This window comes from Delphinapterus leucas, chromosome 20 (genome assembly GCF_059928025.1).
Source record: "Delphinapterus leucas isolate spDelLeu-1000000601 "Yukka" chromosome 20, BTC_Dleu_Yukka2, whole genome shotgun sequence".
Classification (NCBI taxonomy): domain Eukaryota; kingdom Metazoa; phylum Chordata; class Mammalia; order Artiodactyla; family Monodontidae; genus Delphinapterus; species Delphinapterus leucas.
This window is the reverse complement of record NC_143148.1, coordinates 60938442-60962567: the sequence shown is the minus strand read 5'-3', so window position 1 is coordinate 60962567 and position 24126 is coordinate 60938442. Positions and strand designations below refer to the sequence as shown.

At 57.0% G+C, this 24126-nt stretch overlaps 2 protein-coding genes across 2 annotated transcripts in view; one reads left to right on the top strand and one right to left on the bottom strand.

The window, feature by feature from the left end:
* DBNDD1 (dysbindin domain containing 1) overlaps nt 1–4862 on the top strand; it is a 9606-nt gene extending 4744 nt beyond the window's left edge. The window contains exons 2-4 of the mRNA XM_022582876.2: nt 1022–1168; nt 1332–1472; nt 2197–4862. Of these exons, the coding sequence (XP_022438584.1) occupies nt 1022–1168; nt 1332–1472; nt 2197–2354 (446 nt within the window). The 3' untranslated portion in view covers nt 2355–4862. The remainder of the gene's footprint in view (nt 1–1021; nt 1169–1331; nt 1473–2196) is intronic.
* LOC111179377 (mitochondrial inner membrane m-AAA protease component AFG3L1-like) lies at nt 4272–24126 on the bottom strand. The gene is given in 15 exon segments (XM_022582880.3): nt 4272–5474; nt 5560–5754; nt 5836–6036; nt 6457–6572; nt 7505–7615; nt 10473–10503; nt 10505–10602; nt 11225–11332; nt 12644–12673; nt 12676–12820; nt 13007–13144; nt 15123–15393; nt 16079–16203; nt 16770–16838; nt 23799–24126. Coding segments are annotated over 15 exon segments (2058 nt in total). The 5' UTR covers nt 24003–24126; the 3' UTR covers nt 4272–5258.

Below are 24126 nucleotides of genomic sequence, written 5' to 3'. Positions count from 1 at the left end.
CCTGCTGGGCCCCCCCTTGGCAGCTGCTCCTGTGGCTTCGTCCACACCCAGCTCTCGGCGCTGGACCCCTGGGATGGGCGGCCACACTGATGAGGGAGCGGGAAGGCATTCCTCACTCTTTACTGAGCACCGGTTCAGCTGGGGGTCAGCTGGGGGCAGGTGGGGTCTCTGTCGGGGGGGGGGGGCTCAGGAGAGAGCAGCAGTGGGGACGCCAGGGAGCCAGGGGTCCCGTTGCCTCAGGGCACGTGCCGGCCAGATGACTGGGACCCCTGGCTGTGTGGGGCAGAGGGCCCTGGAACACTCCGGAGGAGCTGGTAGGAGGTGTGGATGCAGCAGTCTGCCCTGGTGACAGCAAGCACTCCGTGGGGTGGAGGGCCCGCCCCTGGGTGGCACAGTCTCCACCAAGCAGATCCCCAAGGGGCCTCGCCTCTCACCCAACAAAAAGTTACATGAAATGAGCCATTACATAAAAACAAGAATTGCATAGGAAACACCCTGGAGTAACATTCCCAGTCCGGAGGCGTGGTCGGTGGGGAGGGGTTGCTGTGGCCACCGTCCTCGTTTCATGTGAGAACGTGTTATGTGGATTCAAACACAACACGGGACAGACACGTGAGCCAGGGCCATTCTGGATTAAAGGGCGCCAAAGGGCAAGCAAATGCAGAACCGCCCACCCGACCGTAGGTTGGACCAGAAAGTGGAGCCAGGTGACAGTATTGGTGTCTTGGGGTCTCCGACAGGACCAGCAAGTGTCCCCGCGAGACCTGTGGTCATTCCTGCTCAAGTAATCAGGGCAAAGGGTCTGGAAATCAGGGTTACGGGGAAGGGCAGCATCCTCGGAGAAGCCCTCTGCCCCTTGTCTGGCTTCCTGAGCCAAGGTCACCCCTGGCCACTGCGATCACTGCCCACAGCCTCAAGGGAGGGCTCGATGGGCCAGGTTCTCAAGTCCTCCCAGCCTGCGTCCTGGGGGTGGCGGTGGGAGACCGTAGTCCCCTCCCGGGTAACGCTCTCTCTGTTGCAGGGGTAGTTAAGGAGGTCGAGGTGCCAAGGGCTGCCCTGGGCACCCCCGTTCCTGGGACGGGGACCAGCAGCCACTCACCTGTGGCCGAGGAGGAGGTGGGCGTCCCAGTACCGGCACCGGGTCTCTTGCAGGTCACAGAGAGGCGGCGTAAGTACAGCCCACCTGTCCCAGCGTGCTCCGTGGGACCAGGGGCGGGTCCCTGGGCCTCGGGTGCGCCCCAGGGAGCAGGTGCCGGGGATGGGTCAGCCCCACCTCGTTCCCACCGCACTGGCCTTCACCTGGCCCCGCTGACACGCCCCTCTGCCCCCAGAGCCCCTGAGCAGCGTCTCATCCCTGGAGGTGCACTTCGACCTCCTGGACCTCACCGAGCTGACTGACATGTCCGACCAGGAGCTGGCCGAGGTCTTCGCCGACTCGGATGACGAGAACCTGGCCAGCGACTCACCCGCAGGTGGGGCTGCTGCCGGGGTCTGGAGGGGGTTGCGGGAGGTCCTGGGGCCTCAGGCCACCCAGCACCGCTCCCTGGAGACCCATTTTGGAAAATGATTTCCTTTCTGACGCGTGTTTAAGTGTTTGTCAACACGGCACCATTTCACTCACCATTTCTGCACTTCACACACCTATCTGCCAGCTCTCAGGGATTTTTCTACCCCTCCTTAATTTCACTTTTCAAATGCCAACGTAAGGCCACGGCCACAGTCCCACTGAAAGCAGAATTCACTACTTGGGTTTAATCCCAAGTAGGCAGAGCACGAAGGGGGTGGTGCTCACCAGTCCTAGCCCCTCCTCAGCTCAGTTCCCGGGAAGCGGCTGGAGCCCGCAGGCCGCAGAAACGGCACGGGAGCCGCCAGGGGTATGGGGGCCCAGGGACCTTCCCCACTCCCGGCTCACTGCCCATGCAGGCGGGGCGGTGGGGGGAGGGAGGGAGTGGCACCTGCTCCGGGCCAGGCTCACCCCCAGGGCGGGCGCCTCAGCTGCACGGGGACCCGCCTGGGGACAACAGGAAAGCCCCTGGCCGGGCTGCACCCAGACCCACGTGTACACATTGCTGGTGCCCAGGGCACCCCAACGTGTGGCCCGACGCCGTGCTGGAGGCACACACGGGCCCAGCCCAGTAACTGAAGGAGTGACCTGGGACCCCAAGCCACACTGACCCCAGCCTGTGTTCCCACCAGGCCTACACCCGCTGCCCAGGGCCGGCTGTCTGCGCTCCCCCTCCTGGACACGCACCAGGGCCGAGCAGAACCGTGAGAAGCAGCCCTTTGGTGACACCGAGCGGCAGCCTGCCGTTGTGGACACGTTTCTCACCGTGGAGAGGCCCAAGGAGGACTAGGCCGGCTGGCCCGGGGCCGAGGCGGGGCAGGTCCGGGCGGCCGTGGCCCCGTGGACGCTGCCCGCCCCACATGGCGCCTCTGCATAAGCACAGCCCAGTGGCCTTACGTCCAGCTCTTCCTGGTCGCTGGATCAGGGACCAGGCCCAGGGATGAGATGAGACTTCTGTCTGTAGGAATGGTATTCTTGTCTGTCACCAGACTCCCGGCTAGGGGTGCGGTGAGCAGGGATCTGCCCGTGAGAGGCGCTCTGCAACCCCCCGGGGGTCTCGGGGCTCCAGTCTTGAACGGCAGTGCCAAGCTCCAGCCCGCGGGACACCCTGCTGCCCTAACCGCCTTGATTCCAACCCTGCGCTCCTCCTGCCGCCCAGGAAGTGTCAGCACCAGAGCCCCCAGACCCTAACACCCTGCTTGTCGTGATCCCTGCCTGAGAGCCAGACCCACCTCCTGAGCTCGGAACACCAAATATGTCACGACTGCCTCAGACCGCCGGGCAGGGCAGGGGCAGGCGAGGTTCGCCCTCCCCCGGTCCTTGCAATGACAGTCCCCGCGGCCCACCAGACACACGCACACAGGCACGCACACGCGTGCAGCAGCCCGAGGGGCGTGGGGACGTGAAGGGACCTGGGCACAGCGCCTGGCCCCCAATTCAGGGGTGCCAGACTCGGCTGCTCCGGACGCTGCTTACATACTAAGGGACGGAACCGGCTTCCAGTCAGACAGCGAGTCCAAGAACAGTTTTAAAATAAACGTGTAAGCTTGCTTTTAGTCCCCAAGGCCACCTGCCCTGACCCCTTCTCCACTGAAACATTTCTGGGGAAGGAAAACAGGCCTGGGCACATGCTGGGCCCACGGGGCATGGCTACAGCACATCCCGCCAGGAAAAGGGTCGCCCTATGCGCCAGGAGGGGCACGTGAGGGGCAGCAACAGGGAGGTGTCTTCCAGACACAACCAAGAATTTCACTTAAAAGGGATCCCGTGAGGGCAGCCGTGCCCCCCCGCCCCCCAGTCTTCCCCAGGGCCGAGTTCCCATCCTTCTCGCTACGGCTTCTGCAGATCTCATTTCCAAACGGCAGGATTAAAACGGCACCCTGTCCTAAGTCTCGCCGACCAGTCTCTTCCTTTCCAGCTGACGTGGGAGCTCAGGTGTGCGGGCCGGGGGTGGCTGCTCTAGGGGCCTCCAGGAGCTCCACACTCTGGCCCTCCCCCAGCTAAAGCCACTGGGGGTTCCACTGTGACACGCCCTGGGCTCTTATTTGGGTCACATTTCAGGGCCAAGCGCCCTGGGTCTCGAGGCGTTAAAGAAGCGAAGACCCTGCCTCCACAAGCCCAGGCTGGAAGAGGCAGAGGTACTCCCGAGAGGCTCTTCCCAGCCTGGGGCAGGTTCCTGGGGAGGCAGCCGCCAGGCAGGGTCCGCCTGTGAGCAGAAGACCAAGGATGAAGCCTAAACGCTGACCGTTTTAACCACCATGAGACGCAGGCCGCGTGCCCCGTGCCGGGCGGTTCCTCCTGCGGGGCTGAGCCTCCCTAACCCGAGATCCTTGGCCAAGCCTCGGCCCAGGTGGGGCGATGGCCCAGACAGGGTGCGAGGTGAAGGGGGGGCTGAGGAGACTGGAGGGGGTGCAGGCACGGGGCACGCAGGCAGGGGCGCTGTCCCCAGGGGCGTGCCCTGGACCCGGGGAGGGGCTGCACCCAGTCTCCCAAGGAACAGACCCCCAGGCTCAGGACAACGTGGGTCCTTCCTGGGGTCAAGGAGAGCACCCCACCTCCACCAGAAAAAGCCCCAGGACAGGCCCCTGCAGGACGCCAAGCAGCTCAACACACGGAGGCTGAGTGTCCAAGGCTGCGTCACAGGGCGAACCCCGGAGATCGCAGAAATTCAGCAATACACATTTCACAAGCAACAAAGTTGGAAGTGTTTGTCCCAAGTTGGAAACTCTATTTTTGAGGCAAACACACCAAACGATTTGGAAAATTTCATCCCTGAGGCCCAGTGTGTGGCCATGGCCGGGACAGCAGCGGCGGGCACGCGGGGCGGTGCCCCTGCTCTCACAGTCAGCCCGCGTCACCCACCGCAAGGCAGCAGCTGCTGCTACTGTCACAATTCTGACGACTCCGACGCCCTGGCCGTGTTCTGGGGACCTGCGGGGCCACTTCCACTAACCCCGACTCCCCGGGGGCTGGGCCCTGGTCTCGCTCCAGGACCAACCGGGGAATGGAAGCCTCAGCCCTAGACCTTAGCTACGGCCCCCGGTGGCTGTCCTACCACGTGGAGCAACCCAGAGCCCCCTCTCCTGGACCCTAACAACACGGGCCGCGAGGAACACAGCTTCCCGGAGACGCAGGGTTGGCAAGGCCCCGACCCTGAGAACAGGGGTGGCTCCGCTGGGGCACCCCTCAGGCTCAGACCCCACAGACACCCCGCCTGTGGAAGTGGTGAGGCCCCTCCATAAGGACTAACTGGTCTTCCACCACCCTAACAGCTACGCGCTTGGCGCCTGGCTAGTATTCTCCTTTCCTCAATTCTGAACCTCACCAGACCTTGAGGATTTCTGAACTGGGCCAAAAGCCCCCTCTCCGTCTCTCCCCAGGGCAGGTGAGGTGACCAGCACCGATGTCCCTGCGATGGGCAGCTGTCTCCGGCAGATGAGCCCACCAGCCACCTCGGGGGAGGCCCAGGGGGGTCCTACACGCAGGCCCCAAGGGGGCAGGTGAGTTTCGGCCACTGCCCTCCACTCTGACTCGGGAACAGGGTCCCAGCCCCCGCCTCGGTGGAAGGGCACGTTCTGGGAGCTGGAATCCCCGTGGGCTCAGAGGACCCTGACCTGAAAACACCCATTTGTGATTATCACGCGTTTTAATTTGCTCTCTGGAGATTCCGGAGGCTGCTCTCCAGGCAGGGGCGCTAGGCTGGGCTCTCCTGCAGGGGGCACTCCGTGCCGCCCTCCTCCAGCCCCCAGCACCAGCCCTTCAGCCCCTGGGGAAGGGACGTGTCCTCCAGGCCACCGGTGCCCTCCACGAGCTCCTCGTAGGCGGTCTTCTCCGCAAAGGGTCGGGGCCCAAGCAGCTCCACCATGTCGGCACGCTCCAGCACCTCCTTCCCCAGCAGCCGCCTGCCCACCTGCACACCGGACCATGTCAGGCCGTCCGCTCAGCGCCCCGCAGAGCCCCCGCCCCGACCCTGGGGACGGGCCGGCCCCACTCGCCTCGTCCACCCGCTCCCGGGAGCGCGTCAACAGGTCCAGGGTGTGCGCGTGCGCAGAGCTGACCAGCCGCCGAGCCTCCTGGTCGATGAGCTGGGCCGTGGCCTCGCTGTACGGCTTCTCCACCAGCGCCTCGCCAGGCCGGGGGAGGTCGAAGGACACCTGGCCCAGCTTCTCGCTCATTTCGAACTGCACAATCTGGGGCAGGCGAGGCGCGGGCGTGAGCCTGGCGGACGGTGCCCTGAGCCCCCTTCCCAGCCCCCGCGGACACCGCCTTACCTGGGCATAGGCACTCTGGGTGACCTTCCTCAGGTCGTCCTGGGCCCCCGTGGTGATCTGCCCGAAGAACAGCTGCTCGGCCACCCGGCCACCCAGCATGGCGCACATGTGGTCGAAGAGCTGCTCCCGCGTGTACACGTACTGCTTCCTGGGCAGGCACTGGGCATACCCAAGCCCCTTGCCCCGGGGGATGATGGACACCTGCCAGATACGGCAGGCGCACCCTGTCACCCCCAGGGTCCCCGGGTATCCCGGAGGAGGAGAGGAAGCCCTGGGCCCCAGCGCTGACAGGTCACCCCAAGGATGAACACAGAAACCCCCTCTGTCCCGCCATCCCAGGAAGCTGTGGAGGAGCCGTGCCGTCAGGGGAAAGTTTAGAGTGAGGTGAGTTTAACGTGGAACCTCCAGGTGTCAGGTGGCCAGCATCCAGACCCCTCCTGGAACCAGCACCCCCCCTCTCTGCCCACCCACCCCTCAGGGAATTGTGTAACAAATTCTAGACCATTACATCCTCAAAGAGTGAAGAGGGCCGCCACCTGGAATGCACCGTGCCCACACAGCACCCCCGGGAGGGGAGTGGGCCCTGAACCACACTGCAGATGCGCAGGGGGATGGGCCAACCTTGAGCAGGGGGTCTGCATGCTCCAGGAACCAGCCCACCACCGCATGGCCAGCCTCACGGTAGGCCACCGTCATCTTCTCGCTGGGCTGTAGGACCTGCATCTTCTTCTCGAGACCTGCAAGTCAAGTTCACGGCAAGAGGCAGAGGACAAACGGACAGCTGAGAGGTGGGTGCCAAGGCCCCATTCTGCACCGCGGGCAACTGTTGGGGGCTGCTCAGGGCCTCCGTCCGCCCAGGACAGGCCCGCAGCCTGTCCGCTCCATGCACACCGCTCAGGCCTGCTGGGCGCCTGTCCCTCCACACCAGACGCTACACTGCCTTCTGCCCCACCGTGCAAGCGGCAGGTGCCTTTGGGGGCCCATTTGTAGCCAAGGGGGTTAGCTACTCTCCGTGACCTGACTGGCAGTGAGGCCGCACGCAGGGAGACCAGGAGCGCTCTCTACGCTGCCTACACCCAGTTGCAGGCGGGGAACAGGGCACAGAGAAGGCACCACGACTCGCGTGAGCTCAGCTTCAGGGCTGGTCAGCTCAGCGGCGCCGCCAGGACAGCGTCGAGCAGCTGTGGCGACTGCCTTGGGTCACTGACACTTGTCTGTGCGTGCCACACTTCAATAAAACGTGAAGCAAAGACAAAGCAGCCCTGCCAACCTGCTGTCTGGAGACGGGCTGGTTCTCACAGCTGTGGGGCGGGATCATGAAGGACAGCTGCTGACCACACCGACACCTCCCGGACCTCCGTTCCCGGGAGGGCACTCGGGAGACCTCTACCCCACGCTGAAGCTTCCCAAGGAAGCACGCAAAAAACCTGCCTCTCGGCCACGGGCAGCACCCGAACCTGGGTCTGACACAGCGCCCTGGAGGTTACATCTCTTTGAAATTCTAAATGTTGCTCTAGTAAGAGCACGAAAGCTGCTGGCAGATCCCAAGTCCCAGATTTTGGTCTGGAAAACTGTCCACGACTGCAGCTCACTGAAGTGAAGCTGGGCCCCAGGGTGGGCCCGCTGTGGGTCAGAGCTGGAAACCGCCCCCCAGCACTGCCCGGCTCGCCTCCGACGACCCTCTCAACCGCCTGCTCCAAGCGCTTCTCCTGGACAAAAGGAGTCAGGTGGCGGGTGGCAATCAGGGCCGCTTCGTTGCAAACATTAGAAATATCAGCACCTGACCCGGAAAAGGAGAAACAGTCCCATCAGTGCCCCAGGGCAGACTGTTAAGAGGAAAATCTCCAGCAGAGGGACCAGAGCTGAACTAGGTCAAGGACTGGAAGGAAACGGGACCTGCTCTGTCAGTCACGGTTGCTTTCAGCCAGTATTTTGGTTGAACAATTTACTGAGGTATGAGTTATTTAACATAAAATCTATCCGTTTTAAGTGTACCTTTCAAACACTTTTGGTAAGTTTATCAAGATGTGCGACCATTGCGCTGATCTCATTTCAGACATTTCCATCACCGATGTGACATATGTGGCTAATTCCTGTACACATGCCCAGCCAACCACTAACCTACTTTCTATCTCTATGGATTTGCCTCTTCTGGACGTTTCACATAAATGGAATCACATGATAGGTGGTCTTTTGTGTGCTTCTTTCACTCGACACAGTGTTTTCCCGTTCATCCGCTATCGTAGCGTGTACTGGTTATTTCATTCCTTTTCACAGTTGAATGAGGTTCCATCACATGCACAGCCGCCCCGAGGCCTCCACAGGAGATAGCAAACTCCATGGACGCTCAAGTCCCTGATATAACATGGCCAGTACAGCTGGCCCTCTGTACCCACTCTACACACACCTATCTGGTCACGCACCGCTGGGCACGGGTGGCCTCTACCTCTCGGCTATTATGAATTATGCTGCTGTGAACATCTGTGTGAAGCCTTTGTGTGGACAAATGTCTTCAATTCTCTTAGATACCGAGGAGTGGAACTGGGGTCATACGGGAACTGTCCTTCACTTCTGGAAGAACTGCCAGGTGGATCCCCGTGGCCACACTATCTTACATCCCCACCAGCACCGTGTGAGCACGGCCGCCGCCCTACAGCCCTGGCGACTCATGCATCTGCCTCTTATGGCCATCCTGGTGGGCGTGAGGCGGCACCACACTGTGGTTTTGATGTGCGTTTTCCTACCATCACTGAGCACCTGCTCATCTGCTTTCTGGCCACCTGCAGACCTTCTTTGGAAAAATGTTCAAATCCTTTTCCCATGTTTAAATCGGGTTCTTTAAATATTTTGGATTATAAACCCCTACCAGATGCATAATCTCCAAATAGTTTCTTCCATTCTGTGGGCTGTCTTCTCACCACCTCAATAATGTCCCTTGACGCACAAAAGATTTTAATTTTGGAAAAGTCTAATTTGTTTTCTCACTTGTTGCTTGTGCTTTAAGAAACCATTGCCAAATCCAAGGTCACGAAGATTTCCTTTTAAGACCTTTATAGTTCTAGCTCCACAGTTTAGGTCTCTTACCCATTTTGACTTGACCGCTGCATGTGGTCTAAGGTCTAGTTTCGTCCTTTTGCTTGTGGACACCGTCGTCCCAGCGCATTTGATTGAACAAACTATTCTTTCCCCATCAAATGGTCTTCACACCCTTGACAGAAACAACTGACCAAGGACTTCCCTGGTGGCACAGTGGTTGAGAGTCTGCCTGCCGATGCAGGGGACACGGGTTCGTGCCCCGGTCCAGGAAGATCCCACATGCCGCGGAGCGGCTGGGCCCGTGAGCCATGGACGCTGAGCCTGCGCGTCCGGAGCCTGTGCTCCGCAACGGGAGAGGCCACAACAGTGAGAGGCCGGCGTATCGCAAAAGAAAAAAAAAAAAAAAAAATGAGTAGCCCCCGCTCGCCACAACTAGAGAAAGCCCGCGCGCAATGAAGACCCAACGCAGCCAAAAATAAATGAATAAAATGAATTTAAAAAAACAACAACTGACCGAGATGCACAAGCGCACATCTAGGCTCCCAATTCTACTCTACTGGTCGACGCCCACCCTCGCACCAGCAGCCCCCTTCTGTTTGCTGGAGCTTTGTAGTCAGTTCTGCATTAGGGAAGTGTGTCTTCCATCTCTGCTCTGCACAGACTGTGCTGGCTCTTCAGTCCCCTGGCAGCTCCACAGGGAGGTTAGAATCAGTTTTTCCCTTTCCAGCTTTAACAACGTACAAAGGTTCTGTTCCTACACAGCCCTTCCCACCTTCACAGGTTACTTTTTTTTTTTTTACATCGTGTGCCCATTAACACAGACATGTCTTTATGGGTTTAAGCACCTGCCCTTTAAATCATAAAGGGAAAACAGAGGAGCTGCAAACCAAAAACACACAGGATGCTGGCCTTCACGTTTACCTATGCAGTTGCCTCTCCCAGGGCTATTTCCCCACACAGCTTCGAGTCACTGGCCAGCGCCCTTTCATTTCAGCCCAGAGGACTCCAGCATTTCCTGGAGGGCAGGTTTAAATATAGTAAGTTCCCTCAACTTTAAAAAACAATCTAGGAATGCCTTTATTTCTCCTTCCCTATTGAAGAACAGTCTTGCCAGATCCACGGCCTTCTGGCCTCATGGTCTCCAAGAAGAATCGGTTGTTAACCTTACTGAAGACCCGTCCCCACTAGGTGTCCCTTCTGTCTGGTTGGCTTCAACAGTCTCTCGTTATCTCTGACCAACATGAATTACACTGTATCTCAGTGTGGACGTCTCTGGGTTTATCCCTACTTGGAGTTTATTCAATTTCTTGGACGTGGAGACTCAGGTCTGTCATCCAATCTGGGAAGTGCTGAACCATGACCCCTTCAATGGGCAGCATGCCAAGGGGACAAGACGTCACTGCACTATGTTCCCGGGGTGGCAGGAGTTCAAACAGGCACAAGCCAGCCTTGGGGCTAATCACCTCTGAGGCCTCCGATACGTCCATCAGACTCAAAAGTTCTAAAGACAAGGGTAGCACATGCCAGGACCAAGTGGCACAACCAGATACCACCCACCGACGACACGTCCAGACCCGCACGGCCCACCTGGCCACACTCACCTGTGAAGCCTGGAGTGAGGGCCGCAAGCAAGCTTCCTCGCCAGGGCGTCCTCACTGAGGCTCTCGTCCAACTTGAGTGGACGCAGGTGGACCCTGAAGATGGACGACCTGCCTTTGATGTCAGGGGGGCCTAACAGAGAGAGAGGCACTGAGGGCCAGGGCGGGGCCACCTGCAGCCACTTCACTGCAAGGGCCCTCCCCTGCGTGTCTGTGCTGCACACTTGGCTGTCCGACCCGGGCCAGGGAGCGCCCCGCGGCAGAAACGACCCACAGGTCACGTACGTTCAGCTCTTCAACACATCAAAGAACTTCCTGACCGTGGAGCCTCTGGCCCACGCAAATCCATCCCAGGACAGGGACCCAACCACAAGCAAAACTCTGGCTGCCCTGGCAGCAGGGTGTCCGTGCAGGACTCAAGTCCTAAATTCCCAGGATCTCCTCACCAGTGGAAAGGGCCAGGGTGAATGCTGCTCTCGCTAACGGCGCACAAAAAGTAAAAGCTGAAGGATCCAAGTCTGTCACCTCGCTCCCACCTGCATGGACTGCAGTGACCTTCCCCCAGCCCCAAGTACACCTGTTCTTCCCAAAGTGGGGGGCACCCACGCACCTCCACCGTTTTCACAACACTGTATTAACGGCTTTAGGACCCCGATCAAAATCTCCTCCAAATACACAGCTAAAGATCTAACCCAACTTTTAACCCAAAGGAAGGAAAAGCCAAGCCTCAGCACCCAGGCAACCAGCACACTCACCAATGTAAATCTGACGGTCAAACCGGCCGGGCCGCGTCAGGGCCAGGTCAAGGATGTCGGGGCGGTTGGTGCCCGCCAGCACCATGACGCTCATGGTAGAGCTGAACCCTGGACATGAGAGAAGCAGGTGAGCCCAAGGAGGGGGCCCAGGCAGCAGGAGTCTCTCCTCTTCCCAGGGCTCCTCCCCTGCGCAGCTGGCCCCGTCTTCCCGGGACCCCTGCCACCCACCCCGGAAGACCCACGCTGGGCCTGCTTCTCCTGCGGGCCCGCAGCCCACTGCACAAGCCGCTCAGTGTGGGGCGGACACTCACGCCCAGGGCTAGCTCTGACCCGTCTCAGGAAGCAACCAGTGGCTCTGGTCCCCGCGGCCCCCAATGCTGACTGAGACGCACGTGCACTGGTGGGTAACCAGACGTTCCTCACGCCACGGACGCCCATCCTAATTCATTACTGGTCTATTACGGCCAGCCTCTGACACCACGCGGCGAGCTGCAGGGGCCGGGCAGAGCCTCCACCGTCGGGGCCCTGGGCCGCTGCAGAGACCTCCCTCCACCCAGGCCCTGGACGGCTTGCTGGGCTCAGGGAGCCTGACTAGAAGGCAGGCGGGGCGGCGAGGGCCTGAGCTCACCCAGCACTCACCTGCAGAAAGGCCTGCTCACAGGGGCCCTCGGCCACCTCTGGGACCTGGGATTCAGGACCGCTCCCTGATAAGAGGGGCTCCCTGCGCTTCAACTGTGCGTGCAGACATGTGGTTTCTGCGAAGCACCTGCCTTCCTCCTGGGAGTCTGGGATCGTAGCACGTGCTGGGCAGAGGCTGCCACGTGACCAGCCCCCAGGGGAAACCCCACTCCCGAGTGTCACCCAGCCCGCTGCCACGGAAGTAGCTGCATCCTGCGACTCCAGGGCTCCAGAGGCTGTGACCAGCTTCCCTGGCCACCAGGCACCTGCTCCCCACTCAACCGTGGTCCTGAATCCAACTAAACATGGAGTCCTCCCGGCGAATCACCAAACCCGGGATCATGTCGGGGACCCCAACACAGCTCCAAAGCCAAAGCGAGGACAAGACCTGCCAAAGGTCCAACAAAAGCTTCTCCAAATTTGGAAACTAGTAAGAACGCCTAGACGCTTCCCGCGAAGCTTCGGCAGGGCTGCCGGGCTGTCACGCGGAGCTGGGACCTCCCCGAGCAGTGGTCCCCAGGGGGGAGAGCGGAGAGGGGTTCTGGGCAGGAGGCGGCCCGGGTCAGAGGCCAACGTGGAAGGAGCCTGGGTGTTGGCCCCGTCCTGCGCTGAGCTCTGAGGGCAGCTTCCTCCACTGTGTGTGCCGAAAACAGCCTTCCTCAAAACACAGCAAGCAGGGGTTCTCGCCCGGGGAGGTCCCGCACAGAGGAAGGCCTGGGGGACGGTCGTGCAGCCGCTCACCGTCTAGCTCCACGAGCAGCTGGTTCAGGGGTTCTCCTGCTCGCTCTGGCCCCCAAAGTGCCCACGGCCGCAATTCCTGCCCATCGCGTCAATCTCCTCAATGAACAAGACACAGGGAGCATTTTTTCGGGCCATTGCATACACGTCACGGACGTGAAACAGGAGTCCACGCAGGGTCTGCTTTGCCACTGGTGCCAACACAGGACTAAAGAGCTCACCAAGCTAAGCCCTCGCCTCTGGCACTCGACTCTCATCTCAGCTGCTCTGCCTGCCCGCCCGGGTCCCCCTGCACATCTGTGCTCTGCGCCTGTTGCCAGGGTCCCACACGAAGCCCAGGGCAAGGACAAGGGCGCATCCACCTACCCGAGCTGGACCGACGCCGACAAACATTTCCAGGAACTCGGACCCGTTCACGGTGATGAAGGGCACACTGGCCTCCCCTGCAGTTGCCTTGGCGAGAAGCGTTTTGCCGGTACCAGGAGGACCAGTGAGCATGGCTCCCTGAAACAGAAAGGCAATGCCTGGTTCTGAAAGGGCACAGACGGAGCTGAGGAGACAGTCACGTTCTACTGAACAGGCGTTTTCTAGGCCTGCTCCACGCAGGTCGGCTAAGGTTTGCTTTCGGTGTGATACTTCCTGCTTGTAAAATGAACGCATGTTCACCATGAAATGTTCAAACGCTGCAGATGTGGGAAAGCCCCCCACACCCCCAGTCCAGCCGAGCAGGTTGTCTCTTCAGGCAACGCTCCCAGGGCAGGGCTCGCTGGATCTCGCGGTCTGATGTTTAACGGTCTTTGCCAAACTGCCCTACGAAACACACCAACTCACACCAGAACGAACAAGAGCCCACTCCCCAGACCTGGTCACATGATTCTGTCCAGCTCGTCCACCGGCAGCTGTGAAGGTGGCACCTGTGTGTGGTCACTGGCACCTGTGCTTCCTGATCGACAACCTGCCTTTTTCTACGCTTACTTAAGGTTGAAATTCATAATTCACGCCCCAGAAACACACCTCAGTGCTCCTTTCGGGGTTACCATTACACGTGAAAATCGAGGAGAGATTTAAACAGGGCTCCTATTGCTCCATTTCTAGTCGAGGGTGTGGGTTAATATCTACTTATTTCAAAGGAGACTCTAAGGTTGTTTTTTTAAGTCTTTAAGGACAAAACTAAAATATATAAAGGGAGGGAGGAGGGAGCCACAAAACTCAAAACCCCAAGGCCTCAGGGCCCCACGTCCCCGTGAACGTGGATGCGGATTTGCAGAGGGTCTCCTCAAGGCAGGGCACCTTCTGTGCCCCCCACACCCGGCTTTCCAACCAGCTCTCACCAGGTGGTCAGACAGAAGCACAGACCTCCTGCCCACAAAGCCCCAGCGGTCAGTCATGCTCTCCTGTTGTTCAGGGCATGCTGGGGGAAGCATGGGGCCACCAGGAAGGTCAGTGTGGTGAGCACCACCCACCCGAGAGCTCGGAGCCTGGTCCGGGGCCCAGGGACGCCTCGAGCGGTCTGTGAATCTATTCTGTGTGAGACGCAAACCTTTCTGGGAAAAGGACTCACAGCTTCAGCCAGGCCCTCAAAAGGTCGATGCCCAGAGGCACCCCCAAGTAGACGGAGTGGCCAGAATCACCGTAGCTCCACTTCCTCTGCACAGCACCCCAACCTGCATCCACACCGCACACCTGTCCCACTACTTGCTCGTGGGCTTCCCGAGAGGCAGCTGCATCTGATCCCAGACCCATTTACGAGAGTTGTACTTGATTTTTTTTTTTTTTTTTTTTTTTGGCCACACTACACTGCTTGCAGAATCTTAGTTTCCCAACCAGGGATTGAACCCGGGCCATGGCAAGGTAAGCCCCAAGTCCTAACCACTAGACCGCCAGGGAATTCCATGTACTTATTTTAATTATATACTTTGATAATAAGTAATGGTAAAGAAAGTTGTTTTTTCAAAAACAAAGTTGAAGGCTTTAGATAATAAAGTAATAAAGGCAAACTGTTAAAGAAAAATGCTGTCAAATTGAATGGACAGAAAACTGAAAGAGTAAGAAAAAGTCATAAAAATATAGGATCCTGCACTCAGATTGCTTCTATGTCCTCAGTTCACTTTAAAGAAACAAAACTATAGACGTTAAGTGCTTTGTGCAAGATATTTAACAGAGAATTTGATCACTGGGGCCAAACTCAAAGGAAGGCCTGTGCTCTAAACGAGACACCACACCAACAAAGACGTATGTTTGCACTTGAAGGTGAAATAAACACACTCCAGGTGGGCGTGCACTGTCCCTATGATTCCAGTTTTATAGTTTAAAACAGCTGATCAGATAAGAGGATTTTCACTTCACTACTCTGCAAATGCGATTTCCACTCCCCACTGTGATTAATAAGACACAGTATCATTACCAAAAGCTACACTGTCCCAGCTCTGTCCACAATGAACCAGGGTGAAGCTCAGAGCATCATGTTTTCTCAAATCAGTACCTTTGGAATTTTGGCCCCGAGGTCCTGATACTGCTTGGGATTCTTCAGGAAATTCACAAACTCCATGATCTCCAACTTGGCTTCTTCGCAACCAGCCACGTCTGCAAAGCGCACGCCGATGTTGTTCTTCATGATCTTGGCTGTGGTCTCGCCAACGGTAAAGAGGCCCCCTCCTCTCCTGCCACACCCAGGCCCCATCGGGCCCCACCTCGCGACACAGAGGAGGATTCCGGTCAGGAGAAAGGTGGGCACCAGGCTTCGCAAGAAAGATCTAGAAAGTCCAAGAAAACCATCTGTCACATTCCCTTGAGAGACAAGGCAGAAACACTGCCTCCAGGCCATGAACAGTGGACGGCTCCAGAACTTGGTTTTGCTACACAAAAGGGAACAGTTTTTTGTGTGTGTTTTTTGCGGTACGCGGGCCCCTCACTGTTGTGGCCTCTCCTGTTGCGGAGCACAGGCTCTGGACGCGCAGGCTCAGCGGCCATGGCTCACGGGCCCAGCGGCTCCGCGGCATGTGGGATCTTCCCGGACCGGGGCACGAACCCGTGTCCCCTGCATCGGCAGGCGGACTCTCAACCACTGCGCCACCAGGGAAGCCCCAACAGTTTGTTTTTTAATGTGCCAACCTGTATATGCAGCTTCCCCCAGCCACGCACACCTACCTGCTCGATTTCACCTGTGGGGCGGGCAGGGCAGCTGCGGCCCCTCCCTCAGAACCCCTCCAGACCCAGCACAGCCTCCCCACAGCTGAGCCCTTCCCGGCCCACTGCACAGTCCTCAGGCTGCCTAGCTAAACATTTCCCCGATCAATTCTTTCCTCAATAAAAACAGAGCCAACAAATTTATCTTCCACCACAGACACCGTGACTATCGGAGAACGCCTGTAACACGCCTGAGCGGGTACAGCAGGAAGTGCTGCGTGGCCAGTACCGGGCCCAGCTGCGCCCACTCACCCATCGCTCTCGGTGGTGTAGACCACGGCCGTCTGCTCCGGGAGCTCGATGCCCAGCTCCCAGTGGGCGGTCTCCAGGTTGCGCTCCAAGGTGTGCACGCTGCCGATGTTGAACCACACAAACTTCTGCAGAGACCAAGGCGCCAGGCGCCGTAGGGGGTGCCCCCCACAGCCGCCGCCCCTCCCCAGCGCCTCTCCCAGCAAAGCCCGGAGCAGCTCTGACAGGCCACCTGTCCTGGCCCCAAACCACAGGCTTAGGTCTGAGGTCGAAGTATAAATGCCCATCGACAGCTGACGTCGCCTCCCTCCGTCATGTTATTCTTCCCCCTTCCAGATCTCAGCTGGCAGCTGGCACGTGTTACTCGGCAAAACTGAAGCAGTTATAGCTTTATGAGGGTCCTGCGCTACTTGGAAGACTGTTCCTGTCGTGTCACCAAAACAAACGAGCACAAGTGGGTGCTGGAAAGTGAAACCAGGGAAGGCATTTCTCTAAAAAAAGAGAAAACTATACCTATTTTTTGGCCACGAGGCTTGCGGGATCTTAGTTCCCCGACCAGGGATTGAACCTGCGCCCTTGGCAGTGAAAGCTCAGAGTCCTAACCACTGGACCATGAGGGAATTCCCAGAAAACTACACCTTACGCTAAAACCAAAACCTACGTCTAGGACACCGGCCTTGAACCCAGCCCTCACCTCAGACGATGTCCCAGGGGCAGTAATAACACGCACAAACTGTTTGTTCACGACTTCCAGCCGGTCCACCTAGAAAAGAGACGAGCAGTCAGAAGAGCTGAGGTCCCAGGCAGGACACGGCATAGCAACCCTGGGCCTCTTCCTCAGACAAGCCTCACACACACGGGCTGCACCTCTCTCCGAGGGCAGCTCACACTCCGCAGGACAGGTCTTGGTTTTGTTTCCTACTAATATGGACAATTTTAGCCTGGGATTATTTTAATAAACAGGAACCAATGCAAGAAGAGGGATTAAAATGTGGCACATCTGAGCACTAAGCCTCCAAACTGGCTTTAAAAATCCCAAAGGAGGGCTTCCCTGGTGGCGCAGTGGTTGAGAGTCCGCCTGCCGATGCAGGGGACACGGGTTCATGCCCCGGTCCGGGAAGATCCCACATGCCGCGGCGCAGCTGGGCCCGTGAGCCATGGCCGCTGAGCCTGCGCGTCCAGAGCCTGTGCTCCACAGCGGGAGAGGCCACAGCAGTGAGAGGCCTGCGTACCGCAAAAAAGAAAGAAAAAAAAAAAAATCCTAAAGGAGGGAAGTTCCCTGGTGGCCTAATGGTTAGGATTCTGGGCTTTCCAGGTTCAATCCCTGGTCGGACAGCAGGCACCACATGAAAACAGTGCCGACGAGAATGAAAGTGCAGCGCCAAGGCCTGCTAGCTGCTGTTGCCTAAACAGCCCGCTGCCCAGAAGGCACAAGCCCTCTGGGGAGCTGCAGACATGGCCTGCTGTCAACACCACCATAACCACTGGAAACACCACAGCTCCTCCTGGAAACAACGGGAAGACTGAGGATTGCACGGCGAGGACACGACCCTGAGTGTGGAACCTCACCACCACCCGACTCCTGCACACGCCTGTAACACAGCTGAAACCACGGCAAACAGGACTCCAGGTGACTGCCCGCCCTGGCTTCTCCGCCAGCACGTGGAGCCCCAGCCAGCCAGGCCCCGCCAGCTCTCAGGTTCATGGAGGCGAAGGCATGGCGCATCCTCCCTGCCCCGCGGGACCCCTGCCCAGCTGACCCCTCACACTTCCCCCAGCGCGGTGCACCACTGCCGGGGTGTGCAACGGGGCAGTCAGACAGAGGGTATAAAAGAGTGAGCAGCTCCGCTTTCAGACTGGCCAGGAGGATCAAAAAAAAAGGCCAGCCTGAGTTAGCAGATGGTGATTTCTTTCTTTATACTTTTATTTATTTCCCCAAATTTTTCTGCAGCAAGCATGTATTACATCTGTAACCAGGAAAAAAAACAATGCTGTTTTAAAATGAAGATTGCTAGGACTTCCCTGGTGGTCGAGTGGCTAACACTCCGCACTCCCAATGCAGGGGTCCCGGGTTCGATCCCTGGTCATGGAACTAGATCCCACATGCCACAACTAAGAGCTCACGTGCCGCAACTAAGGAGCCCGAGTGCCATAACTAAGAAAGATCCAGCACACGGCGATGACGATCCCGCGTGCCGCAACTAAGAGCCAAATAAATATTAAAAAAAAAAAAAAAATTCCCCTGAGTAAAGAAAAGGTGGGCACACAGAGGCTTGCGACAGAAATCACTTTCTCCCCTAGGCAATCCATCCACAGCCAGCCAACAACAGCAGATGCAGGGCCTGAGCACAACATTCACACAAGTTCTAGGCTAAAAGCCCGAGCTGCCCCACGACGTACACGGCCCCACTGCAGCAAGCCCAACGCAAAGCCATGGAAGCCGGAAGGCCAGAATGATCCCAGGAACAGCCAGACATATTATAGGATAGAGGGAAGATGTGCATAAACATTAAGGACAAAACACGAGCCTTCAAAGAAGTCTGACGTTTGTAGCGAATCATGTAAGCACTCCTCCCAACGAGCTTTCATGGGCCCCGCTCCACTTCTTGCTCCTGGCTACCCGAGCAGGAGACATTTCCCAGGAGAAACACACCCACTGAATATTCACTTCACCCACCCACATCACCAAACTACGCTGTAACTTCACAAACAGATTTGTCGAGGCTTCAGATCCACACAAGCTATGGAGGTGCTGAGCCCTGAAGACAAAGGGAGGGAGGGAGGCCACGTCAACAAGTGAGTGAAGGGAAGGAAATACCAGGCCCACCCACGCACAGGCCACTGGCCGCTCACCTCCCCAGACTGACTCAAAATCAATGAACGCTTAAAAAAAAAAATCCTGGACTTCCCTGGTGGCGCAGTGGTTGAGGGTCCGCCTGGCGATGCAGGGGACACGGGATCGTGCCCCGGTCTGGGAGGATCCCGCGTGCCGTGGAGCGGCTGGGCCCGTGGGCCATGGCCGCTGAGCCTGCGCGTCCGGAGTCTGTGCTCCGCGGCGGGAGAGGCCACGGCAGTGAGAGGCCCGCGTACCGCAAAAAAAAAAAAAAAAAATCCTCCAGTGGGGAATTCCCCGGCGGTCCAGTGGTTAGGACGCTGTGCTTCCACTGCAGGGGGCAAGGGTTCAATCCGTGGTCGGGGAACTAGGATCCCACATGCTGCACGTGTGTCCAAAAATAAATTAATTACTTAACTTAATTAAAGAATTAAAAAATTCTCAAACGTACAATTTTGACAATCTGATTTGTCAAATGTCCCTTTTACCATTTTGTTTTCGTTTTCGTTTTTGCTTTGGAGCTGTTGGTTTTCTAAGTCTGTGTTTCTTCTACTCCTCTTAAAGAACTTCTCAAACCCACTGGGACAAAATGATGAGGTTCTGGTGCTTTAAGAGCACACACCACACTCACAAAAGCAGCCATACTGTCAACCCAGGAGAGGAAGAGTAAGGGAGAAGCGGGTTTTCTTCCTGACTTCAGCTTGGTGAGACCAGCATGCGCCGCCACGTCCTAACTGCCTTCTGCTCTGCACTGCACACAGGGTCTCCCGAGAAGCGTTGAGCACAGCCCACAGCCCGCCCCCGGGGGCACACGTGCCCCAAACTAACTGCAGTCTACACGAGATCTCTGTTCTGCTTTCCAAACGTGAGACTCAGCTTGGCCCTCAGATGTGCAGAAACAAAGGTTTGTTCCCATGCATCGCCAAAGATTCACCCAGCAGCAACTTCCTACTGGAAGAGTTTCTCTTTCACCACCTACATCGATAGATCAAAACTGTAAAGACGTGGGGCAGGTAACCCAGAAATGGGGAGAGCTAAGTGTGACTGAATATGGAAGCCAGAAAACGAGAGGTCCGGGCCTCCTGAGCCATCATGTGCCCTGTCCCCACTCCCCATGATGCAGGACACCAAGGAAGCCACACTCGCCTCGGTTCCTGTGACCTTATGCTGCCAACGATGGTAAGAGAAAGACAGGTACCTTTGGGTGGTTTTGAACACAGCCACTGGGAAACTGACGTCTGTCTCTTCCACAGAGCCAACTGCTGAAAGCAGATTCCCAGGAGGCACTGAAACGGGAAAGAGAATTAGCTTCCTCTGCAATCCGATGGGGCATCTTCTCACAGCGGCCGTTACAGGCGCAAAGGGACCAGGATTTGGGCTGGGGTGTAAACCTAAGGGCTTTATCTGCTTTATCTCATTAAAAATATGATTCAAACAGGAGAAGAAGAAACTAAATGCAATGCAGAGGTATACGAAGAATTTTTTTTTAATTTATTTATTTTTTATTTTTGGCTGCGTTGGGTCTTCGTTGCTGCACTCGGGCTTTCTCTAGTTGCAGCGAGTGGGGCTATTCTTTGTTGCGGTGCACGGGCTCCTCATTGCGGTGGCTTCTCTTGTTGTGGAGCACGGGGCTCTAGAGCACAGGCTCAGTAGTTGTGGCGCACAGAGTTACTTCCTCCGCGGCATGTGGGATCTTCCCGGACCAGGGCTCGAACCCGTGTCCCCTGCACTGGCAGGCGGATTCTTAACCACTGCGCCACCAGAGAAGCCCCATGAAGAATTTTTATAGCTACAGCTGTCAAAAAACAAAACAAAACTAATCACTTCCTGCCTGAGGCAATTTTAGTCCCTGAAATTTTTACAGCCTCAAAACCAAACATTATTCTAACATTAAAATCAATAATCTAAAAAGCAAAGAGTATTATGATTTATCTTTGATCAGCCACAGGTTAGTATTTTTGTCAGGAAAGCAAATGTTTTTCCTAGACGTTGTATTTTCTATAGTTCTCAAAGAGGAAAACAACAGTTTTTACCATAAGCTGCTAACGATACTTAACATCAATTAAGGACAGAACTAGAGACAATTTCGGTTTTTCACTATCACAGGTCAAAAGCCATTACAGCAAAAACGAGCACAGTAAAAGCCACCATACTAAAAAACAAGCTCTAAGCACACTCACTAACCTACTACTAACTGTATTCAAAAAAACCCCCAACCTAACCAAAGATTTGGGTTGTTCCCAATATTTTGTTACAATGAAACTGGATCCACAGGTGACGACACTTGCGTTATTTCAGTCGTGCCATCTTTCATGGTGAGGCAGGCTATTCCCCAAAGCAAACTCATTCCCTAGTGATTATTAATTTGCTCATAAGCCAAATTATTCACACATCCCTATCAAAGGCCACAGAGCACTAAAAAGTAAGGTAAGCTATGAGAAAGATACTAAAATCAGGGAAAACTCCAAACAGGGAGGCTCAGGAAGGAGACATGGCGGTTAACAGTGATGAGGCTCCTGGAGCCTCTGCGCCATGAATGCCACCTCCCCACCGTCGCAAGTCACCGCGCACAAGGGGACCAGAACCTGATGTCACAAAGGCTGTCACTGTGAGGGGAAGTCTAGGTAAAGGCGCAGAGAAGGTGGTGGTCCTGGGCCCTGGTTGGGTGTCAGGCGCTTCGGTCACCTCCTCCGCTCTTCAGTGCCCACCCTGAGGAAGCAGGTGCTGCCATCCCCCTGCGGGGTGGGAACGCAGAAGTTCAGAGAGGCTGGTGAGCGCCTGAGGTAAGGTCACTGGGAGCTGGAGGTGTGTGGCAAGGATTCTGGCGCCCAGTCTCTCTGTCAGGCGGCCTCCAGCCCTAGAAGGACAAAGTATGATCTTCAGGCCTCCAAAACTTGAGAAAATATCCAATTCCTTTATTTTAATTTATAATTTAGTCTTTTTCTGATTTGGTTAGGGGACCACATTAGGTCAGATGCAGCTCTCAAAGACAGGGGTCTACCATCCATTCTTGGTGTTTGGATATGCAAAGCCAACACGTGAAGCTGTGCATACCACAGTCTCCCTTTAACAAGCAAAGTACCACGGTCCTTTCTTTGTAAGATCACAAATCAGGTGACCCTGGCACACAGGTGCAGCCCCACCAGGCACCTGTGAATCTGCCCGCAGCTCAATCCTCACTTCCTTCAGAAGTCGATTACCCCGCCTAAGATAACGTGACATTTACCCTCCTCCACCCCTTCTCTTCGTTTCCTACTTCCTTTGTTCTGCTTCCTCTTCCTTCATACCTCATATAACCGCCTAACATGCTACCGACACATTTGTTGTCTTGTGTGGCAGGAACAATGTAGGAAGCTCACTGAGTGAAAAAATAACTCATAGAAACTTCCAGAACATAAGCTTCCCCTTGAGGAGTGCTGACTATAGTTAAAAGGGCACATCTTTTAACTATAAAGCAGTCTGCTACTTCATCTCCAGCCTTCACATGCCCCCCTCAGCCTACAAGTCACCAAGCCCTCAAAGGAGAGCAGCTCATGGGGCAAAGCCCTTGCCTGTCCTGTTCCCTGTGACATGCCCTGGCTAGCAGACTCCACAGATGAACAGAACAGCTCAGCCTGGGAAGGAACCCAAAGATCATGCAACTTCCTCCCTTCATAACTAAAGCCACTGAGGTCCATGGAATTCATGACACACCTGTGCTGCACCCCGTCAATTACTGCCTTCCACCCGGTTAACAACTAGAACAGCCCCCTGCAATGCTGAGTGCCACGTGGCCACAGGTGAAAGGCTCTGCTTTCACTGATATTGCGGAAACAACCTGAAACTGACGTGCACCAGCTCCGAAATGAACAGAGGTGAGAGGGAAAAGTTCACTCCTGAAGACAGGACAGAAAATGAACCCATGGAACCCTTCTCTGTCTTTCAATACTGTCTGAAAACCAAGATAACTTTCTCCAATCAAAATCCGGAGGCTCCACATTAGTCTCTCAGAAAAGAATTCAATGTGATCACTGCTCCCTGGGATGTACAAAAACAAACCTTAAAATATGGTGTATTTCAGAGTATCTAACCCACGGGAAGGCGTACAATACAGGAGTATCTAAAAGCGAAGATGCTGACCAGTTGTGGCCTTACGTTTCCTCGCCTATAAAATAGAGTTAGAGCAGCTCCTACCTAAAGGACGGCTATAATAAGACTTAAAGGAGACAGTCCCCATAAAGCCCTCAAAAAATGTTAGTTATGATTAGAGTGGTAGAACTGGACTCGACGAATGCTGTTCGAATAAAAACCACATAACACTTGACAAAACTCTTTCACGTCCGTCATCATAACGGAGAGCAACCCTGCGAGATAGTGCAGAAGTCATATCACCGCTGAGCCCAGGAGGAAACCACCTCGCGGTCGGAGCGGGCGCCCGAGGAGACACGGTAGGTTCTCAGCGGAGCGAGGCCTGAACGCAATTCGCTGCACGCGGCTCTTGGGAGAGCGGAATGAGGACGCGCGGGCAGTGGGCAGGGCGCTGAGAGGCAGCGGGAACTTTCGAAGAAAAGGGCGGGGGCTCGGAGGACAGACGGAGACCGGTTCGGGCGAGCGTCAGCCTGCTCAGCCGCGGGGATGGGCTGGAGCCCCGGGGCCAGCCGGCCGCGGGTGTGGTCGCCGCCGCCGCGCCTCCGCCTCTCGGTGCCCGGGTTCCCGCACCCGGTTCCCGCGCCCCGCTCCCCCGCGCTGGCCGGGGGATGTGGTAGCCGCCGCCGCACCCCCGCTACTCGGTGTCCCGGTTCCCACACCCGGACCCCGCGACGGCCGGCGCAGCCGGATGGCGTCACCGCGCGTCGAGCGCAGCCACCGCCCCTGCCGCCCAGAACCGGAGGGCAACGCCTCCCCGCTCACCTGCTGGGCGGTTCCGAGGGCCCTCACGCCTGCCCCAGCCGTCCTGCCGCTTCGTGGGCCACCGCCACATCCCCACAGCACGGCGAGCGGCACGGCCACCGCCCTGCTGCCGGCCGCCGCCACCAGCCACTGCAACATCCAGTTCAGCGGCGAATAGGTCATAGGGCGCCACACCCCCAGCCGACCTCCGGGTGCCTGACGCATGCGCGGTGAGGCCAAGGCGATGACGCGGGGACCTCTCCTTAGGTGTCTACTCTACGGCCTGACGCGGATCTCAACCTGCGCGCCGCCCTGGCCCGCGGTGACCGACGCGGGCGAGGTGCTGAGG